The 13,396-nt window shown below is 42.7% G+C and overlaps 1 protein-coding gene across 1 annotated transcript; it reads right to left on the reverse strand.

The window, feature by feature from the left end:
• Positions 1-8,575: 8,575 nt before the first annotated feature.
• Positions 8,576-12,999, reverse strand: LOC126401640 (extracellular calcium-sensing receptor-like). The gene is made up of 8 exons (XM_050062984.1): positions 12,878-12,999; positions 12,019-12,313; positions 11,615-11,904; positions 11,081-11,376; positions 10,496-10,701; positions 10,109-10,330; positions 9,603-9,726; positions 8,576-9,519 (listed from the first exon to the last, which is right to left on the reverse strand). Exons 1-8 carry the CDS (start codon positions 12,982-12,984, stop codon positions 8,576-8,578), a joined length of 2,484 nt encoding a protein of 827 aa, XP_049918941.1. The 5' UTR covers positions 12,985-12,999.
• Positions 13,000-13,396: the final 397 nt, after the last annotated feature.

Raw genomic sequence — 13,396 nt, forward strand, 5'->3', positions numbered from 1 at the left:
TCAGTTCATCAAATATGAATATGTTAAATGATTGCTGTAGGGCTCCTTACTTGTGTGCCATCCTCCACCCAGGTGAGCTTCCTGTTGATACTGAACTCCCGGCCCGCTGGCAGTGATGCATCATAGTGTCCTACTGTCACCAGCTCAATGCTGCCACTCTCAGTTTTTTGCCAATTAACCAGCTCATATTTGGCCACAGGATCCCCATTGGCATCAAATGATACATCATAACCATTTTGGAAAAAAAATTTACTTTCTTCAGCTGCGTAAGAACCTGTGAGAATGAAGTAATGTTAAACAATGAGGGACAGAAATGAAGACAATGTAAAATAAAATAATATTTAATGAAAATATATGTTGTAGCAAAAGATGGGCATTGGGGTGTTCACATAGCTATTCATTTCAACTGACCTCTTTGGGCTCTATCTTGGTGAATTTGTCACACTGAGTTGTAGAATTAGCTTCCTGACACACTGCATTATGAATGGCATGAGCTATTGCATAAACAGCCTTGTACACCATGTTAGTGATTCGCAGCTGAGATGTGTCAGTGTACGGGGTCTGGATCATCTGTATGTCTTCAGTTCCATCACATACACTCTTGTCTGTGGCTGCACCTAAAAACACACAGAGACAGCGACACCTGTCTATTAGCCCTGACAGTGATATAACATTATTATTCATTAATCTGTGTTTATTATCCTTTTTGTTTTGTTTATTTTTATTGTCATTATTTTTAAACTGCTAAATGTGCCTTGTAGAAAACCACATATATACTGTATATTGTGTTGCAAACATGCTCACACATTTCGAAGCAATGTTTACAGATATGACTTAATCTATTTTCTAATATTTGCTGTTCTAGTTTGTCAATCCTATTTTTTAGTCCTTACGTTTTCCAGCTCACATTAAAACACTGCACTGTTTTACCTATGCTTAAAATCAGCACAGCTTCCTCACTTTTTCCCAGTCTGCAGTTGAATGCATCCTCCCAGAACTCAGTAAGCACTGGAGAGGCAGCCACTTTAGAGGGAGAGAGATCCAGCAGGAAGTCTCTCAGACCTGGGATGACAGATTGCTCAATGGCAAATCCGATGGCTCCAGAACAGAAGCTGAACCTCAGCATGTCTGGGTCAGTTACCCAGGACTCACTGCCGATCCACTGGCGAGGTGGAAAAGGCTTGAGTGACAGCTCCTCCAGCAAGATCATCATGTCTGCAGGGGATGTAAATGCCACAACAACCATAGCTGTCGACCTGGAGTGAGAGATAATATTTGATCTCACTGACTATTTGTTTAGAAAATATCAGTAATAAATATCAGAGAAACAATCATGATGAAAAACAGAAACATGCTAAGATAATAAAAAAATATGTCTTATATTTCACAGAACATATTATAGTTTTGTGTGGAGAAGATTAGTGTCAACAAAGGTAACATAAGCACAATCAGTGATGTAGAAACCTGCGGATAATATCAGCCACTCTCTGGATCCTGCTGCGTGGGTGGGTCCAATAGAAAGATTCAGAGTATTCCACACAGATTCCCTCTCTGTGTGCTGCGTCCAGGAAAGACGCCATGCCATTATTGCCATAGTCTGAATCTGACCTGACAGCACCTATCCATGTCCAGCCAAAGTGTTTTACCAGCTTGGCCAGAGCATCAGCCTGAAACTGATCACTAGGGATTGTTCTGAAGAAAGTTGGGTACTGCTGCTTATCTGACAGGCATGCACAAGTGGCAAAGTGGCTCACCTAAATGAAAACAACAGTGTTTGTTTTAACAGGGCAGACAAAAAAATCATTCCTGTATATTAATTATTTGCCAGAAATTAAAAACAATTACTTGAGGAATGTTGAAAGACCCAACAATGCGCGACATGCCAATGGATGGTGTAGACCCTGAATCACCAATGACAGCCATCACCATACCAGATTGTGAGCAGCTGTTGCCTGTGTAAAACACCGGGTCCAGACCACTTGAAAGCTGGAATGCCACATGCACAGCCATGGGCACTGAGGCACACGAGTCATAGATCTGATAACCGAGCTTGATGCCAGGCAGCAGCTCTGTGCTGTTGTTTATCTCCTCGATGGCAAACACCATTGCACGTGAGGAGCGCAGTTCATGGAGGACCATGCTGCACACAGACACTTTCGTTAAAGAAATACTCCTAGAAATGCAAACTAAAGATTAACTGCAATTTGAAATTATGCACTGGAAATAGATACAATGGCTGCACTGCATCTGTGGAGCAAATACACATCAATGAATTGCCTGAACACCGAGTTCAAAACACAGGATTAGATATCAGTCCAAAATTCACATGGGCCGTAATGCACAAATTATCAATAGTCAAGTAAATCAAAATTCGTAATTTGTTTTTATTCAGTTAAATATTTAGAAAACAGTTGTGAGACACACCTATATTTTCAGTTTAAAAACACAGAATGTGTATTTTCACACTCTACTGTTTTTGTGAGTATAATACCTGCAATTTATATAGCCAAATATTAAATTGGCACTGATTGTGAAATAATAGATTTTTCTCAGGTTTTCTGTATCACCAAAATTTTTGCAACATGATTGTATGCTCATCATACAAATCAAACCTTTCTATCTCTACACAGTTTAACATCCTCTTATCCCCCACTTCTCCCTTCTACTCACCTCCCTGTGCACCTTAGTGGCTCAGGCATGGTGGTGTAGTTATGCTTTAATGTGTGCATGTAATGATGTAATGCAAAAACCCCACCAATAACATAGTCACCATCCGCTGAGAATGCAGGTACACGAGTGGTACCCTGAAGTGTACATTTTACAAACGAAGCATCAGTTGCAAACCCAGCACCACTCGTATCCTCTGGAAACCCAGCCCTTTGTTTCATGCCATCCCCAGAACCATTCAAAGCAAAAGCTGAGATCAGCTCCAGAAAACCCAGAGACAGCATCAGGCCAATAAAGAGAGCTGAGATCTCCATCCCTTAACTATCTGCATGTGATCATACTGTGAATGTGTTTTCATGGGTTTATATATATTTTCAGACAGAGCTTCACTCCACCTACTATCAGCTTACTGGGGAACTGCTCATTGGTCCGACAGCCCATTGGTCCGACGTCCCATTGTTCTGACCATATTAAACCCATTGTTCCGAAGTCCCGTTGTTCCGAAATCATCATGATGCCTTGTGGTTAAAGTTTGGTTAGGTTTAGGCACAAAAAGCACTTGGTTAGGGTCAGGGAAAGATCATGGTGTGGGTTAAAATGAAAAAGAAAGTGGCAAACATAAGCCGTGAGCCTGCTTCGCCTCAAGCCTTTCCCAGCTGACCCAGAGCCGGTCGCAGCGCACCATCAAGGCAGAAATACGCCCGCCGGGAGCCATTCAGCACCGCGGAGAGCTCCCCACACAACCCCGACCCCAGAGTTAATAACAGGAGGTTATGGTGTTTCACTGTCTTCTCTCTAAGACACATGTATCTCGACCAGTAGCCTACTTTTGTTGCGTTTGCTGATCCTCTATGGTACACAAAAACAGTATAGCCTAGTATAATCACATATCGGAACAATGGGACATCGGACTAATGGGATGTTGGACCAATGGGCTGTTGGACCAATGACATGGACCCAGCTTACTGTAGGGACTGTAGGGTAGAGAGGATGCTCTTAACCAGTGGTCTTTGATTCACGCTTTCTAGGTCATTTCTTTTGGCTGCATGTACAATAATCTTTACTACTGTAAGTGTCCATGTATCTCTTCTCCTCTTGTAAAGTTATCATTGTAAACACCAGGTGCCAGATGCATAAACGATGCATGCGCAGAAAAACGATGCGTAGACCAGGCATAGATACAGTTTTGGTTGAGATGGCTGCAGCTGTGATGATAAGAAGGATATTAAAAAATAGTTGAGAGACAGATAATATTGTTTTCAGTTTGTTGCCATTTTCACTGATTGTTTTATACATTTTGCAGGTTACACAGTGCTCTGAAAAATTCAGTCAAAGGTGTATTAAAAATATCCTGTGAGGCACTTTGTAAAGCCTGTTTGAACATGAGCGCTATATGAAGTGGTCCTCCATCTGACATGTAATAATCATGAGGATTGAGATTTTACCAGGACAATGGTTTGCAGAAACGTGATGAATTAGTGGTAGACATGCCACAAATTGCCACAGCAATGATTATAGTTGCACTGGCACTGTTGGAGAACCTCGCTGATGCGACACAGTGGGAGAAATTGCACTTTCCTTACCGTATTTCTAATTGACAGGTCTAAAAAAAATGGTGGAGAGGCCCAAGTATTGATATACAAATGGATGCTTAAGGGCATTTCTGCATCCATTTATGGCAATCTGTGGGTGTGGAGAGGAGGCTCATGCCTGTGCACCCAAGACCACAGTGATCAAGATTTAAATAGCCTACAGAGTCAGACGTACACATAGCTTTATAATTCTGACAAAAAGAATATCTATGCACATTTATGCCTTTGTGCGTATCCACAGTTTTAGTCATGAATCTACACAGAGTTTTATGAATCTGGCCCCAGGTACCTTCCTAATTTTGACATATCCTCAGACCTTTTTTGCTTTGTTTTAGCCTGTGTTACAGCCTAACAAAAGCATACCTTAAATGGGTTGTTTTTATGCTTTAATCGTGTTTTGAATAATGCAGATATGGAAATATTTTTTAAAATAAGAATAATTTTATAAAAATGAAAGAACTCAATACCACTCTTTCTTATGGTTTGACTTTATTAGTTAACTTTATTCTTTTAATTTTTTGCAGCCCATGAAAAAATATTTAGTCCATTTTCATCCACTCATCCGAGGCCAGGGCAGCAGGCTAAGCAACGTACGCCAGACATCCCTTTTCCAAGCAACGCTTTCCAGTGTTCCCATGCCAGATGAGATATATAATCTCTCCAGCGTGCTCTGGGTCTACCCCTGAAGCCTCCTACCAGTTGGATGTGCCCAGTCTGTTAGAGGAGGCACCCAGGAGTCATCCTGATCATATGCCCAGTCATCTTAACTGGCCCCTTTAAACACCAAGGAACAGTGTCTCTACTCCAAGCTTCCTCTGGATTTTTGAGCTCCTCACCCTATCTCTAAGGCTTGGCCCAGCCACCCTACAAAGCAAAACTCATTTGGTTGCTTGTATAGACAATCTCATTGTTTCATTCACTACTCAAAGCTCATGACCATAGGTGAGGCTCAGAACGCAGAAGGGCTGGTATATTAGAAAGCTTTGCCTTGAGCCTCAGCTCCCTCTTGAGTGCCCACATTACTGCTAACATTGCACCAAACCGCCTGTCCATCTCACATTTGATTTTACTCTTACTTGAGAACAAGACTCTGAGATTCTTAAACTCCTTTGTTTGGGGTAGTTGCTTTCTCTCAGCTCAGAGAGGCTGTTGGGACAAGACTTCACAACAGGTCAGCAGTTGTAAGGAACTTGTGGAGTGTGTGTGTGTGTGTGTGTGTGTGTGCGTGCGTGTGCATGTGAGTGACAGATAATAAGACAAGGAGGTCTGTATATGAAACAAAACAGAAATTGGCAAACAAAAAAACGACACTAAGTGGGGGAGGCTCACCATGTGTGGTCAGTCAGGACAGAGGAGAAGAAGCGAGAACTTTGAGTTCAGAAACAGCATTCAATCAATCACAGTTGACAGAGTTTAACAGTCTTGCTTCACTTGTACTCTTGTAATCATGCTATGCCCAGTTGTTACTTTACCAGTCAATGGATTTGGGGAGGACTGGTGCTGTGACGTGCTGCTTTTGTTAGCCAGGGGTTGTCCGTTATGGATAAACCTGGCTTAGAAGAAGGGGGTTCATTGCAGTCTCTACTGTGCCGTGTTTCGGTGGTGCTGATCCAAGGAAACAAGTCGCTCATTCACCTTGCAGAGTTAGAAGTTCAGTGCTAAATAAATTTTGTTGTCTTTCTCAAGCCCTTTTTAGATAGGAATTGTGCAAATTTGCAGGAAAGCCCAATCAGTCTTTTTTCAGCATTGGCAATATAAAAATAAAATTGGGGAGTGCAGCAAAATGCCGCCTTCCTACTTTTGTTTATACAGAATGCGCCTTTTTCGGGGCAATGGGGGGCGTGAGCAAGTAGCAAAATGTGTAGCTCAGCGTGTGACGTAAACAGTGATGTGGGAGGGAAGCCGCGGCTAGTCAGTCCTTCGGCGATTCTCTCGTAAGTCGGCCCGTTCTTCACCGTCCCCGTCATCTGACAGTTAATGGCCCCTTCGTTTGTGAGGGCAAGGAGGGCGCGCAATTCCTTGTCTCCCCAGTTGCTCATCTTTACAGTGTCTGTCAGGTTTGTCTGTCCCTCTCCCTACTAGCTGCTCGCTAATTCCTGCTATCAGCTGTTTCCTGTTTATCCACCGCCAGTGGGTCGCACGTGCAGCTCCTCCCACAAGTCTTCAACAGCCCCTCCCATTGCGGAAGGCCGCCTCTGTCTGTTTAAACTAAGGGTTCTGCCAATATGACTACCCTACGAGGTGCAAAATTGGGCACTTCGGATCAACTCGCCAATCTGGCTCTGTGTGTCTAAACGCTCGCAGCTTGCTGGCAAAACGGCCTAACATTCACGGAAAATCTGGCAGTGTAAAAGGGGCTTCAGTCTCTTCGGGTTTTGTGTCTTCAGTCTGGCTACTTCAGCAGGCTGCGTTTAGATCAGAGAGCTTTGTTTGTAGCTCTTGCTGGGAGCTAAGTCGAGACAAGGTGGGGGAAGGGTGTAGCAGGTCCAGCCAACACCCACAACCCTCCTCTTTGGAGATCAAAGGAGAGTTGGCATAATGACATTTCAGGGTGTCACATATCACAGTAGTGCCCGATCACGTTTTAAGCTAGGTCCATGGGCAGGATGTCACATTAAGGTATGACTTGATGGACCCTTGGAAGTTGAATGCAAATGACCTTTCTTTGTTTCATGAACAAGCCTGATCTGATTCAGCTCACCACCAGATTGTGATCATTTTTTGGCTCTGCTCCTCTCTTTACCTGTTTCTTCAAAACATGCAGATCTGATGTTGCACCCACAAGGCCAATCATCAGTCTTTAGTCGAGGGTGTTCTGCTACCAAGTACACTTACAGTATGACCCACCCTATGCTCGAACATGGTTTTCATTACGGCCAATCCATGACTGGCAGATAAGTTCAATAACAAACCACAACTAAGGCTCAGATCAGACAGGCTATTCCTCCCAATCACCCTCATCCAGGTTTCTCTATTATTGGCCATGTGAATTCTGAAGTCCCCCAGCAGAAATACCCAGAGCTTTCTTGAGGTCAACCAAAAGTCCTCCCCCATCTCCTCCCACTCCCGGGTATTTGCTTCCACAACCACCACAGCTGCAGCCCTTCTGGCCACCCGGTACCCGTCTACTGTCTCAGGAGACCACTGGGCCAATAAATCCTCAAAGGCCTCCTTCTTCAGCCTGATGGCCTCCTTCACCACAGGTGTCCACCCTGGGTTCTTAAGTTGCTGCCAGGACAGGTACCAATGACCTTCTGACCATAGCTTTTCACAGCTGCCTCCAGGCCTCAGCCAGACTTTCCAGTTCACCCTCATTATGCGATTGGTTTTACCAAGTCTGTTCGACAGGCTCTCCCGCCATCTGATCCAACTCACCACCAGGTGGTGATAAGTTGACTCTCTTCAGTGTTTGTGTCAGAGACATAGGGCTGCAGATCTGATGATACAGCCACAAAGTTGATCATCAATCTTTGACATTAGGTGTTCTGGTACCAGGTACACATCTGAGCCTCCCAGTGATCAAAGATGGTCTTAATTATGCCCAATCCATGACAAGCACAGAAGTCCAATAACATAACACCACTCGGGTTCAGATCAGGCAGGCCGTTCCTCCCAGTCACCCCCCTCCAGGTTTTCCCATCAATGACAATGTGAGTGTTGAAGTCCCCCAGGAGAAATATAGAGTCCCAGGTCAGCACCCCTTCCACGACACCCTTTAGAGACTCAAAGAGGGCCAGGTACTCCAAAGTGCCGTTCGGTGAATAGGCTCAAACAACATTCAGAGACCTCCTCTCAGACTTGCAATCGCATTAAAGTGCTCAGCCGGGGGTTCGTGAGTATCCCTACACCTAAATATCACCTCTCTCCCTGGACATCTCTAACACAGGTGAGAGTCCAGCCTCTCTCTAGGAGGTTGGTTCCAGAACAAGTACTATGTGTAGAGTCAAGCCCAACTCCATTTAGCTGGTACCACTCCATCTCCTGCTCCAGCTCTGGTTCCAGAGAGACAACATTCCAAGTCCCTTGAGCCAATCTGCGATGCCAGGGGTCAGCACGACTAGGTCCTGCCTGCTGCCTGGCTCACAATGCACCCGATCCTAATGCCTATCAGTGTGGAGGCTATGCTCCACCTTGCCCCATGTGCTAAAGACCTAAAATAATACATTAACATATTTAATGATCATTTAAAAAATTAAAATTTTGAATGTAATATAACCCCCAAGTGTACATATTTGAATCAACAAAATGAAGACTGTGTTGGATTTGCACATCTCAACTTTATACTGTATGTTGCCATCTTTACTGTTTTGGGTGTCTTACGACTGATTTTTGTTCATTAAATGTTTCTTGGTGTTCTTTTCTGGCTTAAACAATATGATGAAACACTTTGGAGCAAATATACACAGTATTAGTCCAAAACTGGAGGCCAGAATAGCAAATATCTCCACAGCCACAGTAAACTTCCCAGGAGAGCTGACATATGCTGGGATAAAGGTGATCCAGACTGCACAGAATATCAACATGCTGAAGGTGATAAGTTTGGCTTCATTAAAATTATCAGGTAGTTTCCGGGCTAGGACAGCTAACACAAAGCAAAAGACAGCCAGTAGGCCTATATATCCAAGCACAGCCCAGAACCCTATAGCTGAGCCTAATGCACACTCCAGGATGATTCTCTTCTTATATGTGGTGAGGTTTTTCATTGGAAAAGGGGGACTAAGAACCAACCATATTGTACATATTAAAAATTGAATGAATGTGAAAACTATTACAGTCATTCTTTGCTGTGGAGGACCAAACCATTTCATCACATTACTGCCTGGGAGTGTAGCTTTGAAGGCCATTAACACTACAATTGTTTTTCCGAGAACACAAGTCATACAGAGGACAAAGGTGATCCCAAATGCTGTGTGGCGCAGCATGCAGGACCACTCAGAGGGTGGTCCAATGAAAGTTAATGGACATAAGAAACATAGACTCAGGGAGAGGAGCAGCAGGAAGCTCAGCTCAGAGTTGTTCAGGGAGAGGAGCAGCAGGAAGCTCAGCTCAGAGTTGTTGGCCCTGACAATGGGGGATGTCCTGTGATGACAGAACACAGCTGCTGTTATAACAGTAAGACAGGCACCACCAACTGAAAATGCAACCAGGATGATTCCTAGGACCTCGCTGAAGGAAAGAAACTCTACAGGCTTGGGGAGACAAGTGTCTCTCTCTGCATTAGGCCAGAACTCCTTGGGGCAAGGGAAACAATCAGGGGAATCTGAAAAACAATAAATGAAAAAGAGCTTATAAGCAACATCATACTATATATTTGATGTTGCACAGTAGTGCATTAAAAGATACCTGTAGCATTGCTTATCTCTCCTTCAGGACATGGTACACAATCATAACAGCAGATGGGTTTTCCTCTCTGCAGCACTTTACGAGATCCTGGAGGACAGCTGTCAGTGCACACTGACACAGGCACCTAACAAGTAGATACAAACTTGCAAATGATCAGGTGTGCTACAAAGCTGTAAAGATTAAAGGATAGGTTTAAAGTTTTTAAGTCCGTCTAAAAAAGTACACATGCCAACATGTGCACTGAAAGTGTATTTGATCACTGTTCATTTTCCAGTTCCTATTGGCTGTGGTTATCTTTCAAGGTTACAGTCTTTTTAGAACAAATCGCCTTATTGAGAACACTTACTTGGAAAACACAAACAGGGAATTTCATGCTAAAAATTCTGTGACTTTGGTAGGGATCTCTCCCCGGCCAAAATGGACAGGACTAACAGGGAAATCACATTTCGTACCCTTTCAGATCACCAAATCTGAAAATGTCAAATTATTACTTTTGAGCTCCTCACTTGTGTGTCGCCCTCAACCCAGGTGAGCTTCCTGTTGATATTGAACTCCCGGCCCGCTGACAGTGATGCATCATAGTGTCCTACTGTCACCAACTCAATACTGCCGCTCTCAGTTTTTTGCCAGTTAACCAGCTCATATTTAGCCACAGGATCCCCGTTGGCATCAAATGATACATCATAACCATTTTGGGAAAAATTTACTTTCTTCAGCTGTGTTAAAACCTGCGAGGATGAAGTAAAGTTTGACAGTGAAGGACAGAAATGAAGACAATGTCAATATATATATATATATATATATATATGTATATGTATATATGTATACATATACGTATATAGGTTGTAGCAAAAGGTGGGCATTGGGGTGTTCACATATTTCTTTCAACTGACCTCTTTGGGCTCTGTCTTGGTGAATTTGTCACACTGAGTTGTAGAATTAGTTTCCTGACACACTGCATTATGAATGGCATGAGCTATTGCATAAACAGCCTTGTACACCATGTTAGTGATTCGCAGCTGAGATGTGTCAGTATATGGGCTTTGGATCGTCTGTATGTCTTCATTTCCAGCACATACACTTTTGTCTGTGGTTGCACCTGAAAGAACACAGAGAGATTTTTATTGTCTTTGAAAATTACATGCCTTTTATCTAAATTTATGTATCACAATCGCATAAAACATGCTTATTTTACATTACACGTCAAGGAATTGTTTTGCACATGTCACAGTTTTTATTGTTATTATTTTTTCTTAATTGATAGAGTTTTAGTTGCGTCAACCCCTTTTTTTTTTCACCTTCATGTATTCCATCTTGGGCTTACAATCCTCAGCCATTAGACAATAAGTAACATCTATGAATGTTCACCTGTTTTAATGCATTTAAAGTAAATGAATGATGATGAATCATTCTGAGTACTGTTAAGTTCAAGTTTTGTATCTTTATTTAGCTTGGTGGCCTGGAAACAATTTTCTCACTTTTTCTCAGCCTGCAGTTGAATGCATCCTCCCAGAACTCAGTAAGCACTGGAGAGGCAGCAACTTTAGAGGGAGAGAGATCCAGCAGGAAGTCTCTCATATCTGGGATGACAGATTTCTCAATGGCAAATCCGATGGCTCCAGCACAGAAGCTGAACCTCAGCATGTCTTGGTTGGTTACCCAGGCCTCACTGCCGATCCACTGGCGAGGTGGAGAAGGCTTGAGTGACAGCTCCTCCAGCAGGATCCTCATGTCTCCAGAGGCTGTAAATGCCACAACAACCATAGCTGTCGACCTGGAGAGACATTATATTTCAGCATGAATATACAAATACCATTTTTCAAAATATAAAAAGGTAGATTACACAAACAGACATGAAAGTAATGACAGGAATAAACGATAAATGGTCAATTTGAAACTGAGAGAAAGATACAATACTCCATCATATACTTAACAAAACATTTTATGTAGTTTTGTGTGAAGAAGATCAGTGTCAGCTCAGTGGACAAAAGCACAATCAGTGATGTAGAAACCTGCGGATAACATCAGCCACTCTCTGGATCCTGCTACGTGGGTTGGTCCGGAAGAAAGATTCGGAGTATTCCACACAGATTCCCTCTCTGTGTGCTGCGGCCAGGAAAGACGCCATGCCATTATTGCCATAGTCTGAATCTGACCTGACAGCACCTATCCATGTCCAGCCAAAGTGTTTTACCAGCTTGGCCAGAGCATCAGCCTGAAACTGGTCACTAGGGATTGTTCTGAAGAAAGTCGGGTACTGCTGCTTATCTGACAGACATGCACAAGTGGCAAAGTGGCTCACCTAACAGAAAACAACATTCTAATTATTCAACAGGACAGACAAAAAAACCCAAACAAAAAATAAAACCAGTACTGTATATCAAACACACAATTTTCAGAAATTCTAAATATTTACTTGAGGAATGTTAAAGGACCCAATGATGCGTGACATGCTGATGGATGGCGTGGACCCAGACTCACCAACGACAGCCATCACCATACCTGACTGTGAGCAACTGTCACTGGTGTAAAACACTGTGTCCAGGCTGCTTGAAAGTTGAAATGCCACATGCACAGCCACAGGTACTGAGCCACACGAGTCATAGATCTGATAACCGAGCTTGATGCCAGGAAGCAGCTCTGTTCTGTTGTTAATCTGTTCGATGGCGAAAATCATTGCACGTGCAAAGCGCAGTTCACGGAAGCCAATGCTGCACAAACACTCCTGTCATTGTTTGAACTTATATATGAAAAGGACACTTCACAATTTAAAAAAAAAAAAAACATAATAAAGGAAAACTACAAGTCATAATTATGAGCAATAATTGATTACTGCACGTGCTGCTTTGGAACAAATACAGACATACATCAACAAGTTGCCTGAACACCAAAGATTAAAAGACAAGAATAGATATCAGTCAAAAATTCACATGAATTGTAAAGTATGGATTAACAATAGTCAAGTCAATCTGTAGTCTTATTTGTGTATTTTAATCATTATCTTGTTAATATTTGTATCAGATCTTAAACACACTTAAACTTTCAGACAATAAACACCAAAAAAAAATTTTTTTTCATATAGTCTACTATATTTTACTATTTTTGTGAATATAATACCTAAAGTTCATACTGAAAATACTGACTTGTCACAGATTGTGAAAGTATATACGCTCTTTGCTTTGTGGCACAATTGTCAGCTCATCACGCAGATCAAACCATTTTCATCCCCACACATGCAAACATACTCTTATCCTCCACTTCTCACTCTTACTCACCTCCCTGTGCATCTTAGTGGCTCAGGCATGGTGGTGTAGTTGTGCTTCACTGTATGCATGTAGGAGTGTATGGAGAAAACCCCACCAATAACATAGTCACCATCCATTGAGAAGGCAGGTACACGAGTGGTACCCTGAAGCTTACACTTCACAGCTGAGGCCTCAGTGTTGGACCCAGCAACAGTCTTATCTTCTGTACAGCAAGCGCTTTGTTTGAGACCATCCCCAGAATTCAAAGCAAGAGTTGAGTTAAGATCACCCAAATGAAGAGACAGCAACAGGCCAATAAAGAGAGCTGAGATCTCCATCCCTCAACTGTCTGCATGTGATCATACTGTTTGTTGACACTGGTTTATATAGATTTTCAGACAAAAGCTTCCCTCCTTCTACTGTACGTCAGCTTACTATACAGCAGACAGAGGATGCTCTTACTCCTCTTGCAAAGATATCATTTTGAACACCAGATGTCTTTCTAAGGTTGTTCGACAGTTTTTTTTTTTCTTTTACTGTGTTTAAGCT

Source organism: Epinephelus moara, chromosome 2 (genome assembly GCF_006386435.1).
Source record: "Epinephelus moara isolate mb chromosome 2, YSFRI_EMoa_1.0, whole genome shotgun sequence".
Classification (NCBI taxonomy): Eukaryota; Metazoa; Chordata; class Actinopteri; order Perciformes; family Serranidae; genus Epinephelus; species Epinephelus moara.

Excerpts from the sequence above, each read along its gene's own strand:
- LOC126401640 (XM_050062984.1), bottom strand. The coding sequence starts at position 12,984 with ATGGATGGTGACTATGTTATTGGTGGGGTTTTCTCCATACACTCCTAC. Across the intron at positions 11,377-11,614 it reads GTGGCTGATGTTATCCGCAG|GTCGACAGCTATGGTTGTTG; the intron begins GTTTCTACATCA and ends ATGTCTCTCCAG. Across the intron at positions 10,702-11,080 it reads CAACTGCAGGCTGAGAAAAA|GTGCAACCACAGACAAAAGT; the intron begins GTGAGAAAATTG and ends GTGTTCTTTCAG.